General features: G+C 41.5%; 1 protein-coding gene across 1 annotated transcript in view; it reads left to right on the top strand.

Annotated features, from left to right (window-relative positions):
- Positions 1-22134, top strand: part of EXPH5 (exophilin 5) — a gene marked incomplete at both ends in the record, with an annotated part of 31763 nt that extends 9629 nt beyond the window's left edge. Inside the window, 5 exons of the mRNA XM_084287869.1 lie at positions 6409-6566; positions 8764-8908; positions 13404-13452; positions 14819-14945; positions 16784-22134. Of these exons, the coding sequence (XP_084143995.1) occupies positions 6409-6566; positions 8764-8908; positions 13404-13452; positions 14819-14945; positions 16784-22134 (5830 nt within the window). The remainder of the gene's footprint in view (positions 1-6408; positions 6567-8763; positions 8909-13403; positions 13453-14818; positions 14946-16783) is intronic.
- Positions 22135-23274: the final 1140 nt, after the last annotated feature.

The raw sequence follows: 23274 nt of genomic DNA, 5'->3' as shown, positions 1-23274 counted from the left end.
ATAATAAAGTGACACCCTTTACCATGCCCATCTGATTTTGACAGGTCATTTACAAAAAGATTGTAAATCATCTGTGAAACATTCTTGCATTAGAGCTTCCACCTACTTTGCACTCCATGTAGTGAAAATAGCAGAGAATCAGCCCAACCTGGAGACTTGCTGACAGCTGTGACATTACCAGTGGCTTTTGACCTCATTCACTCTTGTTGACCAAAGGACTAAAAGCTTTCATATTCTAAATATTTATAAACTCGGTGAAAAGTTGTATACTTACAGCCTCTTCTGTTTCTTCCAATAGGGCTAAAATTATTTTCACTGTAAACCCAGCCCAGTTCCTCCAAAAAAAAAAAAAAAGATTTATTGTTAAAAGCAATGTTCTGAGCCTCTGCTAAAGCTTGAGATGGATGATTAATACACCCTCAGTTCCCATGATCTATGTTCACAGTGCTTGGTGCTTTAAAAAGTGAATGTTACGAAGACAGTCACTGAGCTCCAGATTTCTGAGCTTTAGCTGAGAACTGTTTCTGATATGCCAGAGCAGAGGGAACGTATGTGGTCAGCATGAGAATGCCTGTCCTTGCCCCTGTAACTGCCACTGGCAGCTCCTTAACAGATTTTGTAGTTTTATGCTCCAGAGGAAGGTGTCACTGTGCTCTTGCCCAGGGAACAAAAGCTTCAAGCAGAAATGGAGCATTGGACTCAGTGAAGGAAAACAGCAGCTAGAACAAAAGTCTGCAGTGTGTTCATTGTGTGTAGTGTCATGTTAGAAGTTAATGCTTTGCAGAAAAAAAAAGAGGTAACTTTTAGCCACTGTACTTAGGGTGCTCAAGTTAGAGAATGTAGACACAAAAGACATCGTGAGTTATGATGGGAGTCCAATTATAACATTCCACGCATGCTGATAATCTCAGTCTCCGTGGGTTGAGTGTAATCAATGTACACTTTGCCACTACTTTCGGCTTTCTTAGAGCAGGTGATCAGCTTTAATATAAGGAATAAAACCACTGAAAAAAGTGCTGCTCTTAATTTGTTTTGTCTCATGGATATGCTGGCACTTAAATGATAGGGGATGCTGCCGATTATTCCTTTGTTGAGAGTTCTGAAGCTTTGAGAAGTGCCACAAGACTTTTACAAATATAACAGTGAATTATAGAAGATTCCTGGGTCACATTTTGTGTGTTTGTTTGTTTGTTTTTCCTACCTTTTAATTAAAAAGAGAGGTAGAAATGGAAGGACTTCCCTATGAGCAGACAGGGTGGGACTTCAGTAAGGGCAGAAAAGGCTTTCTGCCTTTAATGCACGTATTCCTGGTCTGTAGCCATGACACTCGTAGCAAGACTTAATGTGTGGCTCAGGTATCTGTTGTCAGTAAAGTGTTGTGGGGACAAAATGACATGAGCTGTTTGCAGCTATCTGCTTAAGTAACCTTACTTATGTCTACAGGGCTTCTGCCTCCTAAAATGTACAGTTTGGGAAGAAAAGCTAGAGAGCTTATTTCCCTTTTCACTTTCTCCTCACTTCCTTCTGGTTTTGCACGTTTTCAGAGTCTCAATATTTAGGGATAATTCTGAGCTGTCAACTTGATGCATCGGGCAAAGTGGGACTGAAAACATATCCCACGTAGTTCAGTGTCAGGCTGATTTCCCCTGTCCTGAAGGTGAACCTTTCCTGGCGCTTCCAGTTACTCCACTCCATCCAGCAGTGTCACCACTAGGTGACTCCCCAGCAGCCTGTTGAACACGGTGAAAGTCAAGCCATTAGATTTGTTGGAATTTGGGGCATGGTTAGAAAGAGATGCCAAACCAACGCACTCTGCTCTTCCTTGTTGTGGCATGAACCTTTGCCCTTATTTATTTTTGGTTTTATTGGTCAGATACTCAGACTAATACGTTTTCTGAAGGCAACTTAGTGTGTTAACGGGCTGAACAAAATCAATACATAATTTAAAAAAATAGCAGCAGTAATGTTAATGAAAAATATGAAGACTTAGTAAGAAAACAAGTATTTGGGAAGAAGAAAAAATGCAATCTGGTTGATTTGCATTGACCCAGCAGGTTAGATTCCAGCGTTATTGCCAATGCAACATTTTGTTAATCAAATGAGAGGAGGCCTTGGTTTTCCAGGGAAGGCTTAATTCTACAAATACGAAGGCCAAATGAAAAACAAGTGGCTTTTCAGCTTGGACTTCTTCCACTGCCTTGTAGTGTGCAACCAAAACATTGGAGTCAGTTTACCTCTCTGATTCACGTACTTGTGTATACTGTTTTACATATAATAATGAAGATGACTTGCTTTATTGACATTAACCAAATAGAAAACAGTAAGAAAGAAAAATAAACAAAAGATTGCTTTAACGTGAGCAAAAAAATACTAGCTACAGAGAATGAATAATGCCTTGGAAAATGAGCCGACTGTCTGTCTGACATGCTAGGAAAAAGCATCTGAGCTCTCCAGCCTTGTTTCTCTTCCTGAGAGGATTAACCGGATACAGAAGCTTCACTGGCACTGTAGAAAACAGAATATTGTGGGGTTTTTTTTTGCTATTAGATGTGATACGGTGGATAATAGTTTACATATTTATTTACTTCAGCTGTGGTGGTCTGGTGTTGTCAGAAATACTTCTCTCTCTATTATTTAAATAAGATGGCAACCTGAAAGAAGGCCTTTAAATGACGTTTTTGTCAAAGCGAAATATAAGAAAATGTTCTTGCATATGCTTTATAGAACTATCCATTGCTGTGATAACAGACATAGTTTTCCAGAAAATGAACTGGCCGTGCAAATGATAAAGATGCACAGTTCGTCTGTGTGGCATAATGCATGGAGCAGTGGGAAGGTGGGAAAGTTGAAGCAAAATGCTGGGAAAGAACTGGTTCTCCAGGCACTGTTTTTCAGCATCTTAGCCTTTTCTTGCTGACAAAGTGAGGAATATAAACAAAGTAAAGACACAAGCTTCTTTTAGGTGGCTGTTTTTGCAGATTAATTGCCCTGATGTAGCTGTTACCTAATGCTTTCGGCACAGGTTTTATGTGCAGTCCTTTCAGCTTTGCCTTCCCAGACACTGAGGGCTTTGATCTGATGAGCAAACCCCGCTCTGCTTCCCGGCCGGCCTGGCGCAATTCCTCGTGCTCAGTTCTCTCGTGAGGTGTGTGCTAAGAGCTGCATAGTGCCAAATCCTGCTTCTACTGAAACCAGCAGCTTCTACTTTGACGAAAGTGGGATTGAGTTCCCTGGTCCCTGCAAACAGCAGAAATGCCCCCAGATCTCCTATTTGGCAACCCAGTTTGCCTTCCGCATTTGTCGTCTGCTCTGTGTTCAATATGAAGATGATAAAGAAAATACTTTTCCTCTTACAGCAGCAATTAAAGCTCCTTATTATCCTAGCAGGAAGTGACGGGGAGGCTGCAGATCTTTTGACAATATTTGTGATAACCCACATGAAAGCCTAATGCATACAACCATATAGGTTAGCTTTTCCCTGGAGGAGTCTGTGCAAGAAATACTGGGACGTGCTTATGCCAAGAAGGAAGAGATGTTTGGAAAAACACCGCGAAGGAATTGCTCCCAAGTGATTCACTAGTTTAGATGTGTAGGATAATTGATGGGAAAAGTTGAAGAGGTATAGTCTGCAAGGCCGTGCTGGATCGCTGCCTGCCCTGGTTTGTGGCACGGGCTCTGTGTGTGCCAGGAGCGGAGCTGCCTTTAATCCTGCAGCAGCTGATGGTGGTTGTGCCTGGCACAACGGGGCTGCCCCCTCCCAGGGGGAAGTGGCTCAGAGTGCCCAGGAAAAGAAAGGAGGAAGAAGGATGGATGGAGCAGACAGGGAAGTAGGATTAATGTATTTGGTTTAGAGGGTATTTAGGTATTTTGACACTCCTACGGAGCAGTGTCTCAATATATAATTTGCAATCCAAGTAACAATAGCACTGCCTCAAAGGCAAGTTCATTGCAACGCTGACTGCAGATACCATCTTCTGGTGTAATTGTTTCTTGAGACGGGCTTCCCTTGTAGTTCACAGCCATCCTTCGTTGGTACCGTGAGGGGGCATGCAGACGTGACAGAGCAGGTATGTAGTGAAATGATGTGGTTTGGCCGGGAGCCACTGCAAATGAGAAATATTTAATGGTTGTATGATACTGCAGTTACAAATATATAAATATTATTCCATACTCACATAACTGTATATATATAGGGTTCCACATGGGGGTGTGCATCTGCGTGTAAGTACAAATACGCACAAGCAATTCAAAGGATTTAGTTCATGAGCTGGGGATGGCAGCACAATTAAAAGCAGCACATACACACACAGTGAGTAGAGATAATGCCAAACGTACTGGTAAAGATTTACAATGTTTAAATGTTAATGTCAGGGTTTGAGCAAACTTTTTAATATGTTTTTCAGTTGTAGGCACATTCATGCAATGCCCGATATGGTAGATGCTAGAGTAAGTGTTTTTTACAAATCTTTTCTTCTATCCACAGGGCACACATTTAAAGCAAATAGATACTTGTATATAAATGATGTAGGAATTCCCCACAGTGAGTACGTTGGAGAACTCACCTGGGAGAGCAATCCTGGAAGGTTGTGCAGGGAACGCGGGTGTGTTTTTGGCTGTTACCGTGAGGTGTCACCCTGCTAAACGCCATCGCACCCATCCGGCCTGCACCGGGCTGGTGTTCTCCGAGCAGCCAGATCCCACAGCTATACGGACATACAAGCTATCTGCCCTAAATTATTTCATTCCTGCTTAGGTTGGCAAGGAAAACAGTTAATTTGGGTTGTGTTAAAGGACCGCAGGAGGCGGTCCAAGCCTTCAGCAGCAGGGCCGCGCGCCCCTTCTGCAGGCGATGGCCCTGGCTGCAGCCGCCCCACAGGCCTGGCTGCTCCTCAGGCCCCAGGTCCCCTTTGCTAAGGCCGCCTGAGTGAGGTCATGGAGTTGGCACATGAAAGCACTTTGTTCATCTCCTCCTCCGAGAGCACTTTGCTCGTCTCCTCCTGCTGGTTTGTGTTACTGCGAGGCTGCTCTCCGTGCTGCAGATGGCATTCGTTGTGCTTAACCATTCCCACAGCGCGGCAGTATCTGTGGTGATTAACGTTTTTGCCTTTGTAAGAAGTTTATTTGAAATGTCAAGCGCTCCTGCATGAGTCTGTTGATCTTCTTCAAGAGAAATACTCATTTAGCAAAAATGTGGCTTTCCTGCCCTCCTATTCTTCAGAGGCTGCCGGATGAACAGTAGGTGCTAGTGTGGACAACGCAGTCTGTATCGATTCCAGATGGACATACATCCATTTCCAGGCTAGACAATTAATTTCAAGTTTGTTTTGTGAAGTAATGTTGTTTCAATGACAGAAAGGGAGTTTTTATTTAAGTTGCTAACTGATAAATGTACGTTCACTGAAAGAATAAACATATGTCTCTGTTCCTGGACATGGGTTTTACCACAGCTTAAGACAGAAGATTTACATGAGCGCCTCGGTAAAACATGGGTATTACATCTCCAGGCTGTGCACCAAGTCTTGCTGTGTTGCCACCAGAGTAGGCTGGGGTGTGGATCTCCCACATTTAAATTTGTACTTCAGGCACTTGTGTGATGTAATTTGAACACAAGTAAGTTGCGCTATCCGGACTTCTTTGGAAGTGTACATTATTCTTTTATGTCCATATAAACAGTACAATCCTGTGACCTCTTGGTATGAAAACTGAACCTGCTGCTAAGCAGCTTCTTCATTTGATGCCACATGTGTGTACCTTGTTCAGTCCTCCTGTCTGCTTGGTAGATCATCCATAATCATTGTTAGCTGCTTACATACATATTAAACACAGGCAGGATCACTATGCAGCAAGGAAAGAGGAAAATGTGATAAACTCGTTGGACATGTTGTGTGTATACCTATTAGCTGAATGCAGTATTTATTTTGTCTCTTTACAGAGAAAGCGTGTGGTGGGCCCCAGTGAGCTTCCTTGTGAAAGTCAGAATAATCTCATTACTGCTACTGCTTAAATGAGTGGATAAATATTTTAAGAATTGCTTTGTTACAGTATTATTTATTTTAATTCGATTATTGCCTGAACCTAATCTTACTTTCAATTAGTTTTATAATGCTTATGAATTATTACCTCATTTTGCAAGGAAGAAGGATGTGCTTTGAGGCAGAGAATAATGCAAGCATATGAGTAGTCCAGTTAAGCTAGTCACACAATCTCATTGTTAAGCTGGAGAGCTCTGCTCTCACAGGTCTTTCATGTGATTGCTCTGAATGTACCATGTCCCACTGCATTTTCTTTTCAGATATACTATATGTAGAAATATACTTTAAATACTTAAACAAGAGTATCTACTAATATACCTGCAGTATCTCAAATGGCTTAAAAATAAATTGTATTGATTTTTTTTTTCCTTTCTAGAAAACTTCTGGAGAGAAAGAAGTCTGAAACAGGTCTGCAAGGGGTGACTGGAGAATGGTTTGAAGAAATACAAAGAAAAAAATTTCAGAATAACACTGATGTCAATACAATGCTAAAGCCACCATTAGAGCATCAGCTAAGGAACAGCAAAAAGACCAGTAAGTTGCATTTTCCCAGTTCCTTACCTATATGATAATGGTCACCAAACCAACGTCTTAGAGCATTTCAGAATTTAGTGGATAAGGAGTTTCTGACGTGGCATTGAGTTTTTTCTCACGTCAAAGTTTTGCCAAAAGTACGTTTTCAAAATGAGCATGAGTCTTCAAGCGGATTCTGTTAAAAGTAGAGGTGTGAGTCACGATAGAAAATCCACAATATTCTCATTCCATAATTGCTTTTACTACAGTGAATGTAGTGGTGGTTTCCCAGTTGATTTTGTACAAAATTCGTTTCAGCCTTACCTAGTTTTCTTAAATAAACTAAAAGTATCTAAATGACATTTGGAATAAGTAGGTAGTCTGGGTTTGGGTGAGAGACTGTATTGGCAAACAACTTTTCCTGGTAGCACTGGGTAAAAGGCACACTAGTGCTGATTATCAGGGCAGGGGACACAGCCCGGAAAGCTGGGCTAGCTGAGAAGCAATGGCTAGAGATCTCATTTCACAGGTGGTGTTGCCCATCCAAAATGAACATGCACAAAAACCATGGTAACTCTACCAAACACAGCATCTGTGTTGCCATGTTGCCTTTTTCATCTTCCCTCCAGGCAGTTTTCATGCATGATGTATGCTTTTATTCCATTCACATTTGTGCACATTTTTCACTGAGCTCTTCTATCTGAGCCTCGTAGCAAGTAGAAGAACCACTTGAAAAGAACTGTATTTCAAAAGAAAAGTGAAAGACTAAAAAATCTTGTGAAACTACAGCCCTCCACAGAACCTCTCTCTTTCCTTTCTCTCTAGATACCTCTCTCTTTCCTGCCTGTTTACACCCCAGCAACCCTGCTAGTCCACAGCTATCTACTATTTTTCTCTTTCAGAGGTGGTCTAATTGATGCATTAGCTAACTCAGCTCTGTGTGATTGTTCAATGGTATTTAACTTTGAAAGCTGCTCTTTTTATTTCAGATCTGAAGAAGGGGTTGTGTGCCTCAAAGGTTTCTCTGGTATTTCCAACTGTATGAGTTGGTTTAACAAAAGGTACTACTTCTACCCGCGGGTCTTGCTCTGCCTACATCCTTAGACCATCCTGGCTGTGGCAGAGCGCTGATAGGACTCTCCTGATGTCACCTTCATTGTCAAGTCAAACAATGACACCAAGAGGTTAAGCTCTGAAAGGGGTAAAGGATGCAGCATTTCATAACATGTGATTGTCACTGAAGTGAAAACAATTACACGTGGGATTTAAGTCATGTGAAATATTCATTTCATGTTGGACTTGATCCAAAATACTGCCTCATGCTGTTTTTATCGGCGACATTTTGCTTCCATTTCTGTTTTTGCTTTCTCCAGTGGTCATTGGATAAGCCATTCAGGGTGTTGTGTTGTTTCAGACGTGATGTTTTAAACAGGAAAAAAAAAAAAGCAGTGAATCCTGAGTGAGTCTTTGTTTCCTTATGTCCTGTAGTTTCCTGTGGAATATTTTAGTAGCAAACCCTGCAGTTCCTTTCCCTAACCTGCGAGCAATTCCCAGTGATTGCCAGCTGCTTCTACAGGCAGCCTGGGTTTATTCCCAATGGCTTGCTACAGTTGAAGAAATCAAATCATATCCTTCCCAGAGAAATCATTCATGATATATGGCACTTAAAACAGCAGTTCTGATAGGCAGTTTGCAGCAGAAGATGTACACTGGTGCCTTGGAGTGGCCCAAGAAATCCCATCACAAGGAATTGCATGATACACAGTACTGAAGTCCTGTTAGGTAGTCACACCGCAGTCCTTTAAACCATTGTACATTCAAGGTTCTAATATTTATATTTCTTGTAAAAGCAGAAAGAAAGTGACTAATGATTGTGTTTGCCTCAATTTTCAAATGTTTACCTTTATTTTAAAATGTTTCTGGTTTTCAAATTGTTGAGTGCTGATTACTTTCTGAAAAGCAGCCTCCTTTATCTCACATGTGCCACCCAAAAACAAGAGTACTTTTTGAAACTTTAGACCTGTTCATCTTTCTCTTAGCCTTCCAGTTAGGCATTAGAAAGCAGCATGTCACATACTCTGTCCAAAAATGTAAAAAATTGGATTTTACTGGTATAAAAGGTAAGCGAAAGAATTGTGAAAGCATAATGTTTAATGTACACTTTAATACTGCTTTTAATAAGAATGTGAAGCAAATCAATTTTTTATAATATTTTTAGATCACAAAGAATTTAAAATGTCATCCCACACAAATCCTCAAGCACAAAAGAACACTTCCGCTTCCTTTCTGGGATTCAGATCACCTTTTGCTTGGCTTTTCTCCTTTAGAAAATCAAGGAAAAACCAGACTCAGAAGCAACCACGGTAAGCTATGATAAGAACATATGTTATTTCTAACTTTAAAAAGTGTGTAAATTGTTCTGTATTTTGTTTAGAAGAATTAATTTAATTTAAAATTAATTTTTCTGTCTCTTGCCTTTCACCTTACCAGGAAGGTTGCCATTTTACTTGGTAACGTAATGAGAGATTATCTGTTGTGTGTCAGAAGAGTGAGGATTAAGTGGCAAGTAATAGCTACAGTCTCTCAGCTGAATCTGTTCTGTTCAGGTTTTGCATAGAGGTTTTAGCTGTATTATAGCCCCTAGACTTAGCAGTGGCTGCATTCTGCTTGATTCCTCTGCAGGAGGAGAAGATGTAAGGTGCATGGGGATCTGGTGCCCTGTAGCAGTGATATAACAGGGAAGCATCGGTTTCCCAGGCCGTGGCAGGGAACATGGGCCGCAGGCAGCTCTACTGCAGCAGTTCCCACTGTTTCTAGCCCAGAGGCAGCTTAGAGCTGGGCCTGGAGCTCAGCTGTAGCCAGCCAAACCGGGCGGCTCCCGATGCTTTTGTCTTGGGTGCTGCGTCAGGGCTTTGGTTCCAACTGGAGCGGTACCAAGGATGGGCTCATCCACAGCACGGGAGCTGTGGTGTTGGAAGAGCATCCTTCTCCCTCACCGTCCACAGGGATAAAGCTAGTGCTGAGAGGGTAGAGGGGCTGCACTCAGGCCTGACAGGCTGACTGTTATCTCCTAATTTTGTCCAGTGTGTGGCACAAAATGCTGATTTTCATGCTGTTTGAGGGTGTTGGGCTGGTTTTCTGGTCCCTGCCTGGGGCTCCTGGGTGTCACTGAGTGGCACTGAGACAAGGAACAGCTCCGGTGAACAAAGAGAGGAAGCACAAACCTCTGAAGAAATGGTGATTAGTGGGATAACGAGGTTTTGTGGCACAGCAGCTTGCAATTGCAGAGTGTTTGTATCAAAGCAAGATGTGTGAGGAGAGGTTCCAACAGAGGCAGCAAGTTTAACTTCGTGGCTGTTTGCTGGTAACAGTTCTTCTACATAGCAATGCAGCCTAGGGAAAACAAACAAGCAAACCACCATTTGCAGAGTTCTAACACTGACACCTGTCTGTGCGATCTGCTCCCTCCTTCGTCCTTTGTCCCGTGACGGGGTAATGCCCCGTATGCTGGGACATGGCGCAAGGCTGCGGGCACGCAGGGCACTGGGCCAGCGAGTCCCTTGCCAAGAGGCACCTTGGTACTGAAGAGTCAGATCTCCAGGGCTCTTCGTACTGGCATGCTGCAAGGCAGCTGAAAAAGGTGTAGGCTTTGCTCTAGAGCCTAGGCATTGGAGCGATTTTTTACTTAAAAAGCAAACAAACAAAAAACAATTCATACATGCTCATTTTGTCAGCCCTTATAACAGATATTTACCTCACTTTTCTACAGAAAATCTATCCTATCTTCGATTCCTATGCCTTTGGTTTTTTCAAGCGCACAGCTTGAAAAATAAACAAGTCCGTCCTGACGTGTAACTGAGCTGATTGCCACATTTTCTAGTCACGCCTCTCTGTCGAAAACTTCCCCCACCCTCTTTTAGGTGTTGCCGTGGCATGTGGTTTGCTTGATGCATAGACAAAGCACTGAAATAATCTGCCTCTCACCAGGTAGAGTTATTCTGGAGAGTTAGTGAAGTGCAGTAGGAGGCAGCAGTGTAAATCCTGTAAATACGTCTACCTGGCAGAAGCTTTTAACTAGCTAGGCATCAATGGCTGTTTAGAGGGTCCTTTTTGTGCTGGAAAGACATTTTCCTCAGCTGTGGTGGTGTTCTGCTGTGAGAATAAATTATGGATGCTGCAAAACAGAATATGCGTATGTGGAGATACAGGAGATGCTAATAAAAGGTTTGTAACTGGAGTTTGAAGGTAACCAAATGTTTGATGATACGTGTTTCAGAAATGATCGATGTTCTTGAATTTGTTATTACTCTTTTCTGATCTGTAAGCTTTATTCATTCTGGAAGAGAAATGCTATTTAATCGTGTTTTCAGCATGTTGGTGTTACGTGTCTGCTGCTTAGCTGGCTTCTAAGGTAATACTGATAAGGATAGTATAGAAGAAAACGGATTGCAATCTGACATTAGACAACTTGGATGTGGTCTGGGGAAGACAGGTGCCGCAGTGAAAATAGCAATTTGCAGCAGATTTCAGGTCATGGTCTTACATTATCGTTATCAGTTGAGATAGTAGTAGTCATACGTATTTTTAATCTTACACTCTCTTGTTGCAAACTAGATACATATGTATATGTAAGTGAAAATGTTTAACGAATAACCTCTTGCTTTTCTGAAGTAAACAGTGGTTTTTCTGATGGCAAATGTTTTTGAGCTTGAGAAAGTTTAACTCCTTGGCTTATTATGGGTAGTAGATAATGTTTACATGTGTCCGTGCCTGTGTGTATGTGAACTAATGTAAACATTGCTTAAAAACCTTAACCAAAAGAGAAACTTCCTAAAATTACCTTTTCCTAAAATGTAACGATGTTTCTCTGGAACGAAATAAAACTTTAATTTTTGGAACGCCGAAAAACTTGAAAGAGTGAAAAAAAATGAGGTAGGTAAGGAGGTGGAGAGGTTGGTATGGGGAAAAGATTAAAATAACCTTGTCTGTGTAAGTTGGCAGGGAGGAAAATAAATCAGGATACAATGACCAGTTATTTCTCAAAGAACAGTGACAACAAAGACGTGGAGGAATTTAGAATAATGCCAGAGGTGCAAATGAAAATTTAATTTTTGTCTAGACTATCAGAAGATATTTCTCACTGAAGAGTCTGCTTCGTGTAAGCTTCATTGCGTGGAGCAATTAATTCTGCACCAGGCACAGCACCAAGCAGGGAGAACAGTAGGGAGCAGCTTTGCACAGTAAAGCTGAAGAAGAGAGCTTCTAGCAAAGCTTTTGCATTTTTGTTATGCATATAAGGAAAATTGAGATAACTCGCTAAAGCACAGGTTTTCATTGAACTTGGTTTGCAGGAAATCATCATAAAAATTCTGAAACACGAGTTTAATTCTTAATCCGTGGTAGAAGCATTAAAATATATTCAATGTCATTTTAGTATAAAACAAGAGTTGCATATACCTCTGAGTCCTGATTCTGTAAACCTTATTCACAGGGAGTGGTAACCCTCTGAATTAATGGCTGTTCATGTTCAGTACTACCGAGAAAAACTAGGAAATTCAGATTCAGAGAGCCTGACCTGATCTGAAGCCCTCTGAGGTCACCAGGCTCGTTTCCATTGGTTTCAGTTGGACCCCATGGCAGAGAGGAATCTTGGTTTTAAAGTTCACAATTACAGAAGCAAAAACAAATTGCACCTTTCAACTGTTCTTCCCTGCCTGCAAGCACATTGCAAACAAATGACAAAGCACTTCAGGAGGAAAGGCTTGGCCACAAAGAACCTGCCAACAAGCCGGTTTCTACTTGCTGCTGAAGCACAATAAAATAGTCTGCCTGAGCACAAGAAGGTTTTAAGAGCCTAAGAACAAGATCATTCAAAAAGACTCAGAGACAAACAGGAATGAGCAGAACCTTCTTCCCCCCCTTTTCTTTCTCTTGAGAACTTCCTGGGAAAAAGCCTTTCTGAGACAAGGAAGGACTGGCAATAAGCACAGATGGAGCACGATTTCCTTCAGGGCTTTTGAAGGGTTTGGGTTTGCTTATCTGTAAAATAAGTGTTTGTAGACTGGAATGGACTAAGTGAAGTCAAATATTGTTCTTGTTCCTTTAGTTTCTTTATATATTTATATGTCTGCAAGTGACCCAGGAGAGCAGCGTGCCTGTGATGTGCAGTGCTTCTTGGCTCACTCTGACAGCTGCATTACTCACAAACACTCCAGCCAAACCCTTGCAGTCCTGTGTAGCTTAGGAAAACAAACAGGCTTTCTATTCTAGTACGTCTTAAAAAATGATAAATAAAGGCTGTTTTGGATGGGTAGCAGCAAATTCCAAATTTACACCAAAACCAGTCTGCTGTCTGTCTCACCTCCTTTGCAGGGACACAGCACAGCTCTGCGTGCATGTAGGGAAATACGGCAGAGAAAAGCAGTAGAGTTTCAGATAAAAAACAGTTACCAATTTATACATGGTTAACTCCAGGTATTCATAGTACCTGCTACATTACTGTTCTTTGGAAAAGGAAGTTATAATATCCTATTGTAATGCTGGATTTAAACAATGACTTTATGGCTGTTGTAAGCATTAAGATATCAGTAGGTTGAGATCATACTTGGCTGTGCAGGTAAAATATTTGCAAATTGACAAGGCCGAACCAAATGGTAAATTTCTCCAGCATTTTTGCATTTTTTGGTTAGCAGGATTTTTTTTTTTTTGGGGGGGGGGGAGAAGGGATTCATCATAGGGAAGACTTTTTTTCAAATGCCTTTTGGTAGTTGTTAAAAACAAACTGCTGGTTATTTACTGCTGCATAAAATGATTTCATGTTCCGTTTCCAAGCCAACATTTGAACCCTCCTCCTCACAGATATGACAATTCTGCTAGCACAGCTCCGAAAGTGGAAGAAATGGCAACGGTAAGTGTCTTACCAACTTTATTTGCAACAATGTGTAAATCACAGCTCTTTTCAAATACTAATCCCCTTCATCTAGGCTGTTGATATAATATCTTTTTTAATAATATTCTTGCAATTCTTGTTTTAAACAGTGAGTAAAATGTGCTGTGAACCTGTTGAAGGCAGTGAAATGAGCTTGCCCTGTTAACTATAAAAGTCAAAAACTTTTCTAGGTAATACTGAATCTAGCTCTGATCAGTTTTCAGTTCTTTCCTAATAATGAGACTACTGCATGAATAATGCCCAAACTCTTCACATCTTTTGGCAATTGTAACCAAAGTACAAACAGATAAAAACTCACTTTGAATAGTTTATTTACTTTTTTTTTTTTCCTTCATTTGTACAAGAATGAAAAACAGTAGGTGACATGGGCAGGCAGTAAACTAAAGCGTGCTCCTGCAATGTTTCCATGCACAGAATTCCCATGTATATGTGAATTTTGACAGTAGAAAATTAACTTTTGGTTGAATGTTCTGTATTAGAAGCATAAGCTCAGTTCAAATATGAAAAACAAATGTCTATCTGATGTAATTTATGTGTACTCTGTTGAAATAAACAGATTTCCTCCAAGGATTATATTTGTTATTTTAATTACTTTATTGCCCTGTATTACTAACATGTGTTTTGTCCCCTTCAATGGTATGGTATAACCACAGAGGGGACTAAGAAGGTGTACAGTATATAATCAAAGCTATAGAGGAGGTAAATTGGACACCACCCTTCTCTCATACTTCAAAAACAAAGGGATAATCTTTATTAATATGTGACTGAGACAGAGATCTCATCAGGATTCACAGAATCCTGGCTATTATACAAATACACTGCTGTAGCTGGGTAATTTTTATGAAAAACATGGGGAAGGGTCTCAGCCAAAATAAAGCAGCAGAGGGTGTGAACCTCTCCAGGTTGGCGTGTAAGCTAAACTCAGACTGATGGGGAATAAAACAACGTTTTTCCTGCTGCTGAAGGCATCACAGCCCCTCAAAGTGCTGGCTTAGCTGTAGTACTGAAACTGTCTAATAGATCAGATGTGGGAAGAGAAAATGCTGCAATATGAAAATTGACTGTGACAATTACTCAGTTTCTGTTGGGAGTTCTGTGTGTAGATTTTAAAATGTGCTAGTCAAGGAAAAAATGCTTTGGAAAACTTAAATGAAGAGATACTGTACAGTGAGGATGCAAATGGAAAAAAATGAGTAAACTACACCTGTTACTATAAGGTTATTATAACCAACGTGTCCAACACGTGCTACAGCATGAGGACCTGATGAGCAAATCTACTTATATGCATAGATCTAAAATCACGTTGCCTTACTCTCTTTAACAGGCTGAAATGTGTAATTCCCTGATGTCAACTGATACAACTGGTCATTCTTTTGATGTAAAACAAGATGAAATGATGGAAAAAAGCACACAGGAGTGGAATGAACAGCTAGAGAAGGAGTTTTTCAGTGGTAAGTGCATGTGCTTACTTTGTTCTGATACTATTGCTGTCAGAAGTGACTATGGTGAATAGTTCCTTCTGCAAAAGCTTAAGCTGCAAAGATATGGCTTACTTCTGGTGCAGTGGGTACTTTTTGCTGGCTTTGTCCATCTGCTCTGATGTAGACTTTTAAGATGTGTCACTGGTCCCTCTTAGAGCACGTGTCTATCTCTTGCTGATCCAGTCCAGAAGAATCACATCTGAAAAGCGTGCATCTCGCTCTGCTTTATTCTGGCAGGAGCCTATATTCTTTCTCTAGATCTAGACACATAGTTATGGGAGAAGTATTTCACAGCAGTTTCCTGCATGCATAATTTTGATAATGAATTACTGGGCCTGCTTTTATGAATTGTAAGGCCTCAAGCCACAGAAGCGAGAGGCATTATGGCCTTCAGTTACCTTTCTGGGAGCCCTCACAGAACCAGTCTCATGTTGCTGGTTCTTTTTTTCTGACTGCTGAGAAGCGAAGCAGGATCAGGCCCAGATGATGGGTGTGCTGCCACCCAAAATTACAAGAGGTCACAGCTGGGATTGAAAGCATGATCAGGAAGCAGTGGGTGAGTTGGCAGTGCTGGAAGCAGGGAGCACTGCATGGTGGACGGTGGTTCTTCAGAAACCCACATGCCCATCGTCACTTTTGGGTATCAGTCATAACTGCGCACATTTGCCCGCTGGCAGAAAAACTCTTCATAGGTTGGCTGATGCCCTCAAAATAGAAGACTCAGAAACAACAACTCTTTTTTCTTGTGCTAATGTGAGTATCTCAAAACTCTTCTCTCTTCTGTGCTGAAGAGAAACTTAGAAAACCAGAACAATTCAGAATCTGTTCTCACTTTTTATTCCACCCATACATACCCAGCAATGTTTTCTTAGTGATCTGGTATGATCAGCCCAGATTTGTTTGGATTGATCAGTCAGTCTTAACTGGGTTAGGAAATGCTGTAACAGAACTGCCAGATCCATTTGTGGTTCTGTCTTGTGTGTGCTATTTTCAAAATACAGAAAGAATACAGTTAGCAAATGTGTAATTATTTTTTTTTGCCAATAAAAATGCTGTAAATACATTGCTGTCTTATGGCTGAATATCTTGGTTAGCTGAGCTGCACAGTGTTTAATTCCAGTTCTTGAGAGTGTCTATAACTACAGCTTTGTTGCTAGAATGAATCATAGGTTCTTAACTGTTTTCTTACCCTTTTTCAACCAGAAAATGCCATTTTCAGCGTCCATTTTAGAATAATAAGCAATAATTTATTGAAGAACTTATTTTCCAAATGAAACAAACAGTGGACTTGTGAGACTACTGAATATGCTTGTTTGATGATTTGCAGATTTTTGTGTTTTCTTACAGTTAGATCGTAAGTGTATGTTGTGATCACACGAGGGTCCATGTTTGCTTACAAGCATAGGGAATTCCTTTCAGGGATTTTTTGTTTACAGGTTATATTTGGGAAGTTTGCCCTTCCCCCCCCTCTTCTCCCTCCTCCCATGAGGAAGCTAGTGAGGAAGAATTCAGACTTCAAATTGTTCTGTTTCTCTTCTAAACAGCATAAAGACCGACATTTACATAAAAACCATTTCTGAGATCAGTCATGGAGCAGAGCATTTTTTTTTATTGTAGTCATAATGGGTGGCCACTGAAAGGTCCTGTGGATGAGGAATGTGTGGTTTGGAAGAGGTTTTGCATGTTGAGAAATTGACTTCTTTCAAAACCCGTCCTAATTATTAACGTAGTACAATTTTAACGAAAACAGTCAGAAGATTATTAAAAAAAACAAAACCGAGTATCTTTATTTTTTTTCCCCTGTGCAGTTCTAAGTGATCTGGATGACCAGCTGGCCCAGGAACAATCCCAAGATCTGCTGGACAGGCCGGTTTCTACCAGCAGTGCTTCAAATGTGCAATACAACAGAGGTGCCTTCCCTACTTCAAAGAGACAGCCTGCTAGTAGAGGGCAACACAGAAATGACTGGAGTGACATGCCTAGCACATTTTTCCCAGATGGACTGAGAACAATAAGAGCCAGAGATGAACACAAGATTTTCATTAGACCAAGGAAACTGCACAGTGCGTATATGAACTGGCAACAAACCTTTCAAGATGATTATAAATACGGTGATCCAGTCGATGGCAATCCTCATCTGCTAAGCAGCGGGCTGTCTACTGTGTCTTTTGGGCGGTCTTCAGAAGGTAGCTTATATCCTCCTTCCGTAACACAGAACAGTGGATTTAGGCACAAGAGTTACATGAACAGGGATACAGCTGGCAGGAGTTACTCTGTGTGTTCCCTTCGGAGATGCCCGTCATCAGTATCCTCTGAACAGCTCTCAGCATCTGGTTTACAACATCCATTGGCAAGGGAGAGCAACAATGGTTTTGTACCAAGGTTTGGTCGACAAAACCCAAAGAGAATTCCTTTATCTTCTATCGTATGGAACAATGCACCAGACTCTCCTGGACAAACATCAGCTCAAGAAAAAATGTTTAGAACCCAATCACTGATGGAGTTTCATGCCACAGACCACGGTAGATATCCTAGCTCTTTGCAAGAAAACAAGAAATACACGTGTTACCACTCAAAGCACCAGTACAGAAGATCTATTTCAAGCAGTAATTGCTTTAGTAGAGTTAGTTGCCCTGACAGAGCTACTTCTCCATTGTCCTTTGATAACTGGGAAAATTATCCATTATACCAATCAGAAAATAATCTCTCCAGGTCATACCATAGAGATAATTCTCACAGCAAGTTGTATGCAAACCAAAAAAATTCTTATGGAAGGAGAGACAGTTATCCTTGGACTGATTTTCCTCAATACCACAGTGATGATGTGTTTCTTTCTCCTGATGCCAGCTTTGAAGTGATTATGGCTAATTTAAATGACCAGCAATGGACTCACACAAGGAATGCCAAGTTTTCTTCACAGCACCTGCAGAACGATTTTCACATGTGTTCTCCAGAAAATACAAATTACAAAACAATAACAAGAAGTGCAAGCAGAACTTTTTCAGAATTCACTGAGGGCTGTCAGCCTTGGCTAAGTTGTAACTCTTCAGTTTCTTCAGCTATTATCAGAAGCGATGAATCAGTCTTACCTAATCTGAAGGACCAAACAAAACCTATAGGACTGAAAAGGAATTCAGTCATTGTTACCCAAAGAAGCACTAAGGCAGACTTCACACAACTAGAAAATGTTGAAGGTATGAAACTGCCAGATGAAGTGGATGTTCAAGACATGCCGTTACGGTCTGTTTCTCAACAAGCAGATACAAGCTACATCAACGCCCAGAGTTTTCCCTCAAATAACTCTGCATTTGCCATGTTGCAGGGTGATGCATCTCTCATTAACTCACTGAGATCAAAGAGACAAACCCAAGCCAGTGCCAGAACAGATACTGCAAAAATGGATGCATCAAACGGCGATAAAAGAAATGTACAAATGAAGGAAAATGATCGCCCACTCAACAGTGTATTCAGTCAGCATCCCTGTCTTCTGCCAGCTGATGAGAGCAGAAAGGAACCTTTTCTTCCGAGTCAGAAGGAATGGAAACATAATCTGCATTACATGAGAAAAAGAGAAGGCATCAAGCAGGATAACCGGTGTGCAGAAGCAGTTAACCAAGCTCCTCCAAAGGGATTTTCCTCACTGCTAAATGCTGCTTCTGCTCCATCCACCGAAAAATTAGCAAACTGTCAAGGCACGTCCTGGCCTCCTGACTGTTCATCTAGTTCCTCACCAAGCTTTCCACAGGCACTTTCTCATAAAGACAATTCTAAATGTTTAGGAACGCTAACTAACTCTTCAGCAAGTTGCACAGTTACTGAATCTCATGCAGCAGGTGGAAAAACAGCTCAAGTGAGCAGAATTGGTGTTACCAAGAAGATTTCACAGCAAACACCACAAAGTACAAGCACTTTAGTTACTAAGGACTATAGTGGACAATTCAATGCTAGTTCTCCACAACACAGAAGTTCTGGAAGTATTTATACACATGGAGACCCTGAGACCTCTGAACGTAGTTTAAATTATTTTTGCCTTGAAAAAGAAAGTGGGAAAATAAGGAATGATTCATTTGGAACTGAAAAGCTTCACAAGCAAGACAGCTTACTGAGACATACCAGTAGCTGCAGCATTACTGGCTCCCCTAGCAGAAGCAGCTTTAAGTCTTCTGATCCACTTGTTATTTATTACACTTTACCTAGAAAATCAGCCAGCATTGCTGGTAGTATTATGTCAGATACACCCATCTCTTTCGCTAGAGAAAATAGAAGAAGTACGTATGATTGCTTAAGGTCTGAAATCCCAAGTGGAGCTGATGCCTTTTGTTCTAGTCAAAGAGATGTGTCTTGTTTAGAATCAAAGCGCTCCTTTTTAATGTCAGCACCATTAAATGCTGCTACAAGTAACAGAGATAGAGATTACCCCAATCCTTTAACCAGAAGTCCTAATGATTCAGTAAGTGGCAGCACGTCAGTTGAACTAAGTGATAGATGTAGACATCTAAGCAGAAGAGAATCCTCTGTGTTTTCGGACTGTAAGGAAGGGGGAAACGGTTTGCAGAAATATAAAACTACAAGCACGTTTACAGTTTGTGTTGATGAAGATCACGTCAAGTATCATGAGCTAGTTTCAATTTATTACACGTTGCCAAGGAGGCATTCAAAAGCATTTTGTAACCTCTTCAGGGATAATGCAGAGGATGCAGATTTACCTCTTTCTGATGACAATTCTCAGACACCAAGAATACGAAGCAAGAAGAACGAAGGTCATGTGAGTTTAGCAAATGTTTTTTTCCCCAGTACTTTAGAAAAAGAGGTGCCTTGCTATTCTTCTGACCAAGTATCTTCAGCTCTGGTCACGCCTCAGAATTTAGAAACTGCTGTTAATAGTAAAGAAGAGAATTCGCACTTCCCTCCTGGCTCTGAGAGGGTATGTACTGCGAAGTCAGTGAGTACGGTCAATAACAGGAAGGGTAGTTCAGCAGACCTTTCAGTAACAGGCAGCATCCTTCCTGATGTGGTGACAAAAGACATTTCTTTCGGTGGTCCACAACCCATTGCAATAGCGGCTAACTCAGGTAAGGCCCTTTCTGATGCTTCAAACAACCAAAGTACGAAAACACGTCTGAAAGAAAAGGAGGACATTCCTCCTACAGCTGCACCACTAACATCCACTTTATCAACCCCTCCCAAACCAGACAGACTTTTAGACAACTCTTTTTATTCTACTTCAACAAATAAAAATGGTGTACAGAAGGGAAGCTCTGCAAACTGCTATCAGCCTGCTACTGTAAGTACAAATAAAAATCGGAACAGTTTACTCCTCCACACGAGGGAGAAGAGTTCTCGTGGAAGGATCAGTAACACGGAGCGTGCTGACGGGCCACTGCCTCCCAGGGAGGACACAGACAGGGACAGTACCAAAGTCAAACAGGGAATAAATTTACTACACCGAACCACCCCCCTGTATAATAACAAATGCAGTGGACTGCAGTTAAGAGCTGATACCTCAAGAAGTAATGCAAATGATTTAAACTCTTCTAGCAAAATGCTGTCAGAGTCTCAGAACAAAGCATTTGAGGTAAGCACAACTTCCAGTGCTGATCGATCACTTCAGCTAGACAAAACGATCAGCACAGATAAAGATGAGTTAAAGAACTCAAAAATTAAAAAAGAACAAAACTCGGAGAGTACTCAGATGGGTAAAGACTGTAGTGGTTTGCAGGAATCAGAAAAGCCCAGTGAGGGTAGCGTGAACGTTAACAGTAAAGATAAAGTCAGCGGGGCTGCACAAGACCAAAAATTAACACAGAGTGCAGAAAACGAGAGCAAGCTTCTCTCTGACTGCACAAGAGACAAAGTCAAAGATATAGAAAAAAGGAAAAACAGAGCCTCCATTAAAAATAAACTGGCAGCTGTTTGCAAAACCAGCCGAAAATTTTCAAGTAAAAATTTACCCCCCAAACCACACATAAGTAATATTTTTTCACAGAATGATGGGAATGCCATGTCTTTAGAGGCCAGCATGTCCCCTGACTCGCTGGTTTCAGCAGATTGCCATCAATCATCTCCCCAGTCTGAGAATGAAAATCAGAATCACAGTCCAGACCCTGACAGGAATACACAAATACAGAAAACAGCTGAGAATAGTAAGAGTGAAAATGTGAATGATCCTTCTTCGCTAGTTAACAACTTAAATTGGAAGTCTTTTGCAAGCTTATACGCCCAGAAGGAAGCCATCAGTCCCAAAAAGACTACAATGAAAGTAGAAAATAGGCCAAATCTTTCAACCCTATTTCCAGATAAAGCGGTAGCCACAAGAAATAAGAATGCCCAAACACTTGATTTGGGGTTAGAAAACAGAAGCCAGCCCACCTCACTCAGTGCTACTACACCAGACCCAGTGGTTGGTGAGAAAAAAAGAGCTAGCAGCAGTGCTTGCAGTCCTCCCCTGCCACTCTTAACTGACAAAAACTCAAACACATTTGTAAATAATTGCTTGCAGACGGACATATGTCCAAAGCAAAATCTGACTTCTCAGACCGCTCTTGGCGAGCATCAAAACACCGCCCAGTCCAATAGCTTAAAAAACGCCAACTTGCAGAGCTCTCTGTTGTGCAAGAATCGAGCAAAAAATCAACGAGAGCGTCACCTTTCTGAGGGTATTTGTGCTCAAGATTCCTGTGAGACCTTTGCCTCTGGAAGCGATATTCTGCCGAAGGACAGCATACATGGGAAGAGGTTTAAATCTTCCTCAGAGCTGTTGTCTTGTGACGAAAATGAGAACTGGGCGTCAGATGATGAGAAATGCTACAGCACTAGGAATTTGATGTATCCTTCCGTTGAATTTGGTATATTTGGCAAAGAACAGCAGCTGGCCTTCCTGGAAAACATCAAGAGGTCCCTCACAGAAGGGCGATTATGGAGACCTTGTCTTCTTAACAACCCTGGTGCTCTCCGAGATGGAGAGACCCCTTCCATAAACAGGGCTGCGCTTTTCAGCTCGAGTTCTGCTGGGAGCAAAATATCATCAGCTGCCTCATCCCCCCGAGAGCTGACGGACATCTATCAGGAAGACCCAGCTACTTACTCAGACTCGGACTCCGATACTACCACAGACGATGAATATTACCTAGACGAGATAGATAAGGAATCAGAGCTGTGACAGCCTGTGGTACGAAGATGGCAAGATAGCTCGGTCGTTTTGGGGCAGGCAAAAACATGTAAAATACTTTGAGCCAGTTCTTGTGCTGCTATAGATGGGCAATCTTAAGTTTCAAAGAGGTTGGTAGTTTATGTTAGCTGAACGTTTGAGTTTTGTATTAAATATGTGGCTTCACTATTGTTGGTTTTTCCTGGCAGGGGGGAAAAAAAATCCATCCCCAAATATTACCTTCTGTAGGTAAACAACTATAGGGCTTTGGGCAGTGTAGGGCTGGAGATGGCTTTCCTCTGAGTCAGCAAGCAGTGGCTCAGGCTGCTGCCAGCTAGGTAGAACAGTGCTAAAATAGATAAAATCTTGCTCTAGCTACATCTTCATACAAGTTGTAATAGGAAACCAACAGGTTACGTTGCTGATAAATGTTTCTCCAACTCTCATTTACCAGACCAAGTATCGTAATGCTGATCCATCCCACCTAACACCCACGCGAAATGAAAATAACTCACTTTTTACAGCATATTTTGTAGGAATGCTCTTCTTCTGTATTCTAGGGAGGCATTGCAGCGATGTCCTGGTGGCACTTGCTGTGCCAGGCAGTGGCCATGTCGCGTGAGGTGGGTTCCATGCCAGGAATTTTCTCCTCAATGAGCTTTGTGTGCTACAGGAGAGCTGCTAACGCGCTTGAGCAAGGGGCATAGCACTGCTTAGTGTAATAGGAATTTTCACTGTTGGAGAACTGTGAAATTGCCGTGGATGTTAACACGGATGAGCATGGAAATTGCTTTTCAAATGTGCGTGCGGGGAGATTCACAACTTACACAGCTTTGGCTACGGTTGAGATGAATTGCCAGGCATCTGCCTTTGACTTGGAACAGATTAAGTTGGATTAATAACCCGGCACTTTAAACCATGCGAAATGTAAAAGGATTTACCCTATTTCCCATACAAACCTTGTAGTTGAATCCTAAATTCTCCTAGCAGTGGTAAGATGAGCTGAGTGGTGCAACCTGTGGCTGCCCCGTGTGGGGCACCTCTCGCAGCGGGCGCTGGGCTGGGCCGCCACCGCACAGGTTGGTATTTTTATCCCACGAAGCAGGTGAAACTGGTGAAAAGTGCTCTTTGCCCTTTGCTAAATTACCACCT

Source organism: Netta rufina, assembly GCF_964035555.1.
Source record: "Netta rufina genome assembly, chromosome: 1".
NCBI classification, from domain to species: domain Eukaryota; kingdom Metazoa; phylum Chordata; class Aves; order Anseriformes; family Anatidae; genus Netta; species Netta rufina.
The sequence above is the reverse complement of the archived record's forward strand: the minus strand, read 5'-3'. Positions and strand labels throughout refer to the sequence as shown.